This window comes from Doryrhamphus excisus, chromosome 2 (genome assembly GCF_030265055.1).
Source record: "Doryrhamphus excisus isolate RoL2022-K1 chromosome 2, RoL_Dexc_1.0, whole genome shotgun sequence".
Lineage (NCBI taxonomy): Eukaryota > Metazoa > Chordata > Actinopteri > Syngnathiformes > Syngnathidae > Doryrhamphus > Doryrhamphus excisus.
In genome coordinates, this window is record NC_080467.1 from 5,627,867 (window position 1) to 5,636,968 (window position 9,102).

The 9,102-nt window shown below is 41.2% G+C and overlaps 1 protein-coding gene across 2 annotated transcripts in view; it reads right to left on the minus strand.

The window, feature by feature from the left end:
• tp53bp2a (tumor protein p53 binding protein, 2a) overlaps positions 1-8,499 on the minus strand; it is a 42,082-nt gene extending 33,583 nt beyond the window's left edge. For both annotated transcript variants that reach the window (XM_058058475.1, XM_058058468.1), the window contains exons 1-2: positions 8,414-8,499; positions 7,990-8,163 (exon numbers count right to left, since the gene is read on the minus strand). In XM_058058475.1, the coding sequence (XP_057914458.1) occupies positions 7,990-8,034 (45 nt within the window). In that variant the 5' untranslated portion in view covers positions 8,035-8,163; positions 8,414-8,499. The remainder of the gene's footprint in view (positions 1-7,989; positions 8,164-8,413) is intronic.
• Between the last annotated feature and the right edge of the window lie 603 nt (positions 8,500-9,102).

Here is a 9,102-nt window from a genome sequence, read left to right on the forward strand (position 1 = left end):
GCCAATAAGTCTAAATGTTGAACCCTAAAACATAAACATGGAAAAAACTTCTGAAGTTCTGGCAATGGATGGTTTGTATCATATTTTGCCTCCCACGGTCTATTTAATTAGGAGGAAAAGCTTTGCAAACAATGGCGTCATTCTGCACTTTGACTTGGCACAAGCGGTTGTCTACAAGCAGAGTATTTATGCAACAATTACTGGAACAGAACGTATTATCTAAAACGCCGAGGATAATGAAGCGCCTTAGGTAGATTTCTACTTCGTCCAGAGCTTCTGTGACATTCTGTGACGGCGCTTGACAGATTAAAAATAACAAACTGGCAATCATAATGCAGCGATGTGGTCATAAACTCACTCGAGATATTCTCAAAAGTAGAGCCGCTATAAGGCTGAGGCACTGGGACCGTATCTCAGGGATTAAATTAATCTGCAATATAAAAATACAGCCGTTCACTGGGCCACTGACTCAGTATTTCTACAGTAAGCTTCAACTAGATATCATGTAGTAAACATTACGAGAACAGCACCAACAAAGATACTGCAATGGAGTCTCTCAAGTATTGACATTTGGACTTTTTCCACTCAATGTTTACCAGTAGAAACAACATCATATAGTAATTCATTAATCACTCAAGCTTGTATTGGATTCAACAGATTGTAGGAAATGACACCAAACTGTGTTTACATGCATGTGCAGGACTCCGTTCGACACAACAATAACGTTGACGAAAGAGTGTCTCTCTCCCAGATAAAAGGCTGCGACATCAAACTGTGAGGCCATAAGATGCCGTTGGTGAGAACACATCTAAAAAGGGAAAAAGCAAGCACACTCTAGATTTGATGTGTTGAAACAAGGGGTGGGCTTCCACCGGATACACACTAAAAGCTCCCATTTGATTGTGACGATTTGGAACAATCTTAAGTCTCATGAAGTCCCAACAAGGAAGTGTGTTAGATAGAAGCCATGATGCTGGGATTTGGGTAGTGAAAAGTGCCGTTAGCAAGCTCTACTAGCATGCTTTGCTGACTGTGAAGTCATACGTTTAGAGCTCACATAGAGTAGTTGTTGGTTATTGTTCTGCATTATTCGGTGGTCGTGTCTTGTTTGTTGTTATCAACCTGTTGCGTTGCTGTGTGATGTAGTGGTGGCCTTGCACGATTTCAATGGGGTTGGTAATTGTGAGCCCTGTTACTCTGCTTCCAAAGTAGAGTTGACGCAAGTACACTTACATGAGTACTATTTAGTGCTTCAAACTCTCATGACATTCATTCATTCATTCATTTTCTACCGCTTTTCCTCACGAGGGTTGCGAGGGTGCCGGAGCCTATCCCAGCTGTCTTCGGGCGAGAGGCGGGGTACACCCTGAACTGGTCGCCGGCCAATCACAGGGCACATATAGACAAACAACCATTCACACTCACATTCATACCTATGGACAATTTGGAGTGGCTAATTAACCTAGCATGTTTTTGGAATGTGGGAGGAAACCGGAGTACCCGGAGGCATGCATGGGGAGAACATGCAAACTCCACACAGAGATGGCCGAGGTTCGACCCTGGAGATTGAACCCTGGACTCCTAGCTGTGAGGTCTGCGCGTTAACCACTCCACCACCGTGCCAACCAACTCTCATGACAATAATGGAAAAATGGTCTCAAAAAATATTGCAGATAACTTATTGCTTATTGAGAATAATTTGGAGCTGTAAAATGTGTTATTGTAACAGGTCTATATGTATGCCAATATGCTAAGAGCTTGTGATATGATGTGAGCTTTGCTTATTCACTGAAGAACATAATCAAACGTGCAGCTCCCACCACTGTAGCTGACTGACTGAAAGTTGGCAGGGCTCCAGGCTTTATTTAAGAAGTGTAGCAAAGCCTGCCCTCCATGAAGTGGTGGGCTAAGAAGTGATGGTGATAGATTTTTATCCCATTTGGTGGTCATAAATAGGCTCGAGGCAATCTTGCAACATCCTAAAAAGCCAATTATGCAGAGTAGGGACCGGCATTTGCAAAATATGGTGGCCACTTCGGCCTTCAAAAAGGGCTTCAGATTGATATTTGGTATTTGACTCCCACTTGGAAGGGCCTGAAGCAGATGCCATTGATTGCGGGGCAAACGGGGAACAGGCTCTTCAAGGCTCTCCGGGTTGTTTTGACTGTGAGGCGATCAGAGTTTCAAATATAAACAGTGTAACCGCTGCTAATTAGGAGGGAATGCTCTGTAGTAGCGGTAGCAGTATCTCTCCGGTTATTCTGATCGTGCAGCAGAGCGTAGGCGCGGTGAACATATACGGTGCAGAGATGATTTATGTCGCAAAGTGAGCGAATCAGCGGAGTTTGAAAGACAAATTAAAGAGCACGGATCTAACAAAACCCGTATCAATCCTAATATCGCATGAATCCATTTGTCGAGCCTGGAAGCCCACATTCTCCTTGTCAGGGTCAACTCTGCAACCATTCAGGACTCTCAATCCCAAAATTGGTGGCATATTGAGTTAAGAGTCATTAAACCTCCCTGACGCTGCAGCTTCCCATTTGCAGGAATAGATCCATGGAAGGGGATTGTTTGGTAATTGACTTACTGTGCAACAACAGGATAACTAGCAAACGAAAGGCCGTCCTCTGGCATTCAGAACACAATGTCAGAAGGTGTTCATTATCTTCAAATGGCATTTGAAAACGGGGCCCAGTGAGATAAGACGTAATGGTAGTTGATTTTTGCCAACATACAGGGAAAGTTTACTTTAGTATCAAGAACCAACAGAGGACCACCCTAATAAAAACCTCAGTAAGGCTAACTTCCACACACACAAACACATTAAATCCGCTATATAGCCTGGGGGAAGAAAGTGGTGGCAATGAGAAAAGCCATATCCTTGTCGCTTTCTCAGGAGGCCGATCTTCAAGGTGCCGTTTTCCCATTCTAGATCTAGCTGAGGTCGGCAAATTAATCAAGTAGGTCCTTTGCCAGGGAGAGTCACCTCTGAAAGTGATTACTGCATGTCAGTGCTAGTGCAGCATCATTTCCCTGGGCGGCCATCGCAGCTGTCCCTGTCACAGCTTCGGGAGTTGACAGTCTTCCAACATATCATTAAGAGTCCTTCAAAAAAAAAAAAAAAAAAAGGCACGACGGCAGAAATTGGACTTTTGTCTTCACCAACGAGGGTATAACAGAGGGAAAGTCAAGGAAGAAAATGTAAGAAAACATTAAGCTTTTGCACACTTCCTGCAGTCATTTCTGGTTTATATAAAAAAATAGAATAATATGAAAAAGTTCGATATTTTTGGTCACTCATTTCAGAATGTCTTCTTTCTCTTTGGGCTTTTTTTCCCTTCAGGGGTCGCCACAGCAAATCAATCTCCTCCATTCAACCCTGCATCTGTCTCTCTCATGTCCTCCTTCACTACATCCATAAACCTCCTCTTCCTGGTCTTCCTCTACGCCTCCTACCTGGCAACATCCTTCTACCAATATATTCACTCTCTCCCCTCTGGACATGTCCCAACCATCTCAGTCTGGCCTCTCTGATTCCATCTGGTGTACTTGTTCATGATCCTATCCATCCTGGTCACTCCCGATGAGAACCTCAAATGTGAAACCCATATATTATACAGATTCATTACACAGAGTGAGACATTTATTTCTTGAAATGATTATGATTGTGGCTTATAGATAATAAAAACCCAAAATGCAGTGTCTCAGAAAATTTCAATCTTGTAAAGTCATGGTGTCACACCCTCATAAACACCTGCAAAGGTATCCTGAGCCTTTAAATGGTCTGGGTCACATGGCTACTGCTACAATACGGTGAGATTTAACTCTACATGTTATGTTTAAAATCTGTGCCCACATAGTCGGGAGACCGTGAAACAACACAAATGTTTTTTTTTAATTAGCCTATGTGTATCATACAGCAAAATGAAACCTGATGTATTTTGTTTGTGTGTGACTTCGATCAGACGACAAGGCGTATTCCTCAGTGCGCGCTTTATATTCACAACCTCAGCAACCTCAGCTACAGGAGCACCGCTTCCTGTAGCTTGTAAAGTTACACCTTCAAAATAAAAGCACACATGTACAATAACACTGTGACAGCACAAAACCAACACCCGTGTTGTTATTAAATAAGATTTTGAAGCATCAGAATGGCTTACAGTTCCTTTGACACAAACCAAAAAGCTTCATTTTACCCATCCACACACACACACACACACACACAGTTTCATAGCCAATTAGGCCCATTGTACACTGACGTGATCCCCTGGTAGTGTAGTGATCCGCGTAGCTGACTTTGGTCCAGCTGGTGAGGGATCTTTTCCCACATCACTATGACTGAAGCAGTGGTAAATACGGCTAAATAAAAATAAATAAATGGAAGGATGGTCTGACACTCTTTTAAAGAATTGATCATAGCGGTGGCGGAGAGTCCTCTCGCCCTCCTCTAGACTTGTACAACATGCATACTACACTCTGATTTCCACTACAAGCAACATGTGTACAAGCCAGTCAGCATTCAAGAGGCAGGACCAGTTTTCAATTGAATACCAAGCTAATGTGTTGTTGTGTTGTTAGAAAAATACTACAGTAGTCAGCGCAAAGAATACATTATATTGATAAGTGCTCGCAATTCCGTGAAAATAATCAATACAATCCGTGCTGACAACTCTTCCTCTTCAGGTAAAAGTCACAACATGATTGTGGATTAAACATGATGACTGTCTGCTGAAGTACGTACTAAAACACCACACAGCCTGCAGAGAAAAAAAAGGCAGCTCGGGTTTCTGTTGACACACACATAGCAAACTCTGGCTTCACACAGAGTCGCCTCATTTTCTCACCAACATGGCGCACCGTCACTAAGTTGATGAGATTTGTTGCGGTGTCATGGTAAACCAGAAAGGACAGATAATGTACTCGGAGAGGGAGGTCTATCGACTTCACAATCAACATAGTAGGCCCTTCATGGGGGAAGAATGCGGAAGTGATAAGACATTGTACAAAAAATTTTATTTTCTCAAGATGACATTCCCTAAATATGTTATATCTTGTTTGTAATCAAGTTCTACATTGTTAAATTTTTGAAAGCGCAGTGTGAATCTGCAAAAAAGACATATAGTTCCTGGAGCCACCCATGGCGAGCAACCTCTTGCTAGGAGACACAAACGGAGTACTATTCCTCAAGTAAACATTATACACAACATTATAGCCAAGATTTGAGCCATGTGTTTTATGTGTTATGAGCCATACAGTTTTATGGTGGTGATCATTTGACCCTATTTACATTATTAAATGGATATAATTATTGAACAGGACATTACAGCAGAAGCACATGACTTGGTATTGTGCAGCGAGGGGGGTGCACGTCGCTTATCAGGGACCGCATGCAATCTGCCCTCTACAATATACAGCTGAAGAGTCTTTGCAGCTCATTGTGTTGACTAACCCCCGCCTCCTATTTACCACCATCCCGGGGACAGCAATTACGACACTGCATTCTGCTCAGCTCCGAGCCCCTTGGCCTGTACAAGCAGGACTATGTCATCTCCAGACAATACAAGCATGGCCATATAGATGCCATTTTGTTTTGTTTTTTAATCAGGCAACAACCAGAGACTGTATCTCATTTAAACACACCTAAATAAATTCAACACTGACGGCCTCAAGGTAAATGTGCCCGGCAATTAAAGTAATCCTGAAAGGATGACAATCTTTATTACCGCCCGCACACTCGCTCGCTCGCTTGGCGATAACAAACGACGTGTAGAAGTAGCTTTGCAGAGGTCATTTGACAGCAGGAAGTCGTCCTGCAAACACAAGCTTGTCGCTGCGCTCTGGTTGAGCTGTTTTACTGGAAACACCAGTCGGAGAGCAAAAGAGAATCCTACAAAATGCACGGCAGGGGAGCTCACTTACATAGCTAACAGATAGCGACTAAGTGTGTCACATAAGCTCGTAAGACAAACATTAAAAAAATTCCTCATGGGCCTGAAATAATAATTCATTAATTAATCACACAAAAAAATGAAAATGAACTGGATAATTCTGCCAGCCTTAATATATTGCATGTGTGTCTGTTTTCCTCGTCTCTTGTCTGTTTGTGCATTGGTACCTTGGCATGTTTGTTCCATAGGACAACGGCATGAATGGAGTGAGCCCTTTTGTTGGTCATAAAGTCTCACTAGCCACGTTTACATGAGGAGTTTTTCTCTTTCCGAATGACCTTTCCCAAAACAATGGTACACATGGAAAGGAATATTCCAATCGCATGTCTACATGTGCCGCTATAATCAACCAGAATAGTCAATGGGGCATGCGCAGTAAAGCGTAAACACCAACATCACATGATACCGACTTTCCCGAATTTTTCTTTCACTTGTTGGAATAACTCCGTATTGCCAGTTTTTCGTTCATCCAGTCTTGAAATTAGTTTGGATCAAAAACAAACTTTCCGCAGCAGTCCAGTGCCAATTGCTCGCCTCCATTTTTAAAACTGAAAAACGTCTCGACTTGAGTGTTACGTCATATCTGAGCATGTGCTGAAAGAACGCACCAAGATAAATTTAAACAGGAAAATATATAATTCAATCTTGCTAAAATTTTATAATTAAACTCGTGACATGTTTTATATAGATATATATTTTCTTTTTTAATAAAACTGGACTTGTGAAGGTGTATAGAAGGGTTTAGATTCTGTTCCACAGGTGGCGCTAATGCACACGAAAGCTGCTTGCCAACCGCCAATAAACAACAGAAGAAAAACACCACAAAGAAGAACTTTCCGTTTGAGCGGGTACAAGATACCTCAATCGGATTGGGGAAAGGAATATTCCACCCCTGTGAATCCCATTATATATTCATTCGGATTGGCACTTTTCTTTCGGAATGAGGTGTATACAAAGGTTACATTCTTTCCGTTTGAGCAAATAAACCGAATGCAATTGGAATATTTGGGTCCATGTATATGTGTAATTTAGTATAAATTAAATTAGTTGATTGCAATATATTGTCATTAGGGATGTCCAATAATTATCGGTATCTATAATTATTAGCCTGAAAAATGCGAGAACGGTTAATATCGGTATCAGATTTGTCAAAAAACACAATATTTTCAAAAATGCTGTATACAGCACGTGCTCATTCCACCATAGGAGATATGTTGTGTTACATATATCGGTATCAGTATCGGCTGATATCTGTATCAGAAATTGAGAGTTGGACAATATCGACATATCAGTTTTCATCAAAAAAGCCAATATTGGAAAATCCCAAATTGTCATATATATTTTTTATTGTACTTTTTTTATTGTACTTTTCTTCAAAGTAATGGTAAAAGCTTGTCTCATCCTCAGAGACCCAATCTCGTGTATTGGCACGTCTCGTGAACCCAAAAATAATAAAAATAAATAATCCCAAAACAACAAATCCCTCATGGAAATATTCTTAAGCACACAACGACAACACTGCAGCAACTCCAATGGACCCTTGATGATAATTATGACAAAAATGCTGCCAAGGAGATGAGCCTGATTGTAGCAGATTAGCGCAAATGCAAACATACTTAACATTGCTGAGGAGTCAAACAAGTGACACATTTACCAGAAAAAATACTATGCTTTATGCTAATACACTCAATTTTGATTGACACTAGCAGAGACACCCTAATCTAACTACTGTATGTGTCTATTGCTGTGGTTCAATCAAGGTTGCTCATTTTACCACAATAAAATACATTTTTACGTAATACTGTCCTACTAGCAAGATTGACAGTGTCAACATGATGTCACCAAACAAATATATGACGTCACGTACAGTGGCTGGGCATCCACGCGATGTTACGTCAATGGTAGCTCACAACTGTCTGTGTTTGCAGTGAGCAGATTCGCCACGTCAAGTGTACACAAATGTCGTCCTAAGGTTGTTAAATATTCCCAAAAAGGAATTAAATGTGAAGCTAGTAGACAACAAAAGTCTTAAACTCACCGGCATCATTTTTTTGGCTTCGTACCGCATTGAGCTAACAATCATGCATGAATCCGCACCACTGGCAGTTTCGACGAAAGCGGAGCGACTTTAATCCCCACAGCCTTCTGTGAAGCCGCTTTGGGCAAGGCGACTTTCTCCTGGCTGGGTGGATCCTGACTGGATTCTCTTGTTCTGTCATGATAAAAACACACAAAACAAATGATATGTATCATATAATCACATACATAATCACTACCGGACCTGTTGCAACACACCAAACAAGGCCTATCAAAGTTTCCGCTGGAGTTGAGTAGCATCGCGTTAACAACTTCGGACACATTCGTCACCTTGGCTTTCAAAATAACATTTTTCGGATTAGAGACATATTTAAAATGAATTAAAATACACCCGATTACGTTAGGTGTGTTTAAGTGTTACTTACCCTCAAGAAGGCGATGGTAAAAGAGGTAGCAAACTCCGCTGGTGGACGGCGGTGCTCGTTAGCTCACAGCCGATCCCAGAGTGACGTGTTGGGAGGAGGAGGAAAGGAGCATAGGAGGCCGCTGTGGAATCCTAGCCCCGCCCCCTCTCCGCTCCATAACAACTCCCTCTACTGTTTGTGTGTATGGATATACTACTATATTGACAACAGAAATACAGAGCAAGTGTTTTAATACGTTTTCAACCTTATACATCACCAACTTCACCAAACATTGAGGGCCCTATATTATTTATTGATAATCAAGTCAAAGCGTTGATACTGAAACAAGTATTGGCACGCAAAAATATTCCACTAAAAATAAATAATAGCTTGTGAAAAAAGCTACAATGTTGCGAGAATGAAGTCAAAATATGGTAATGGTAATGGTTTTATTTCATTTGAACATGCATCAGATTACAATTGAATGCATCACATAATCAGTTCACAGTTTCACATGTCCGAAAGGAGTAGGAAGAAGCAAAGCTTATTAAATCCTACCCCTCCATCTGGTACTTTTACAATCAGTAACTGTTACATTTGTTCACTTCCTGCTTTCCATAATACAGTTTACTTTTACAATCAGTAACTGTTACATTTGTTCACTTCCTGCTTTCCATAATACAGTTTAAGGTTTATTTTTTTTTTTAATA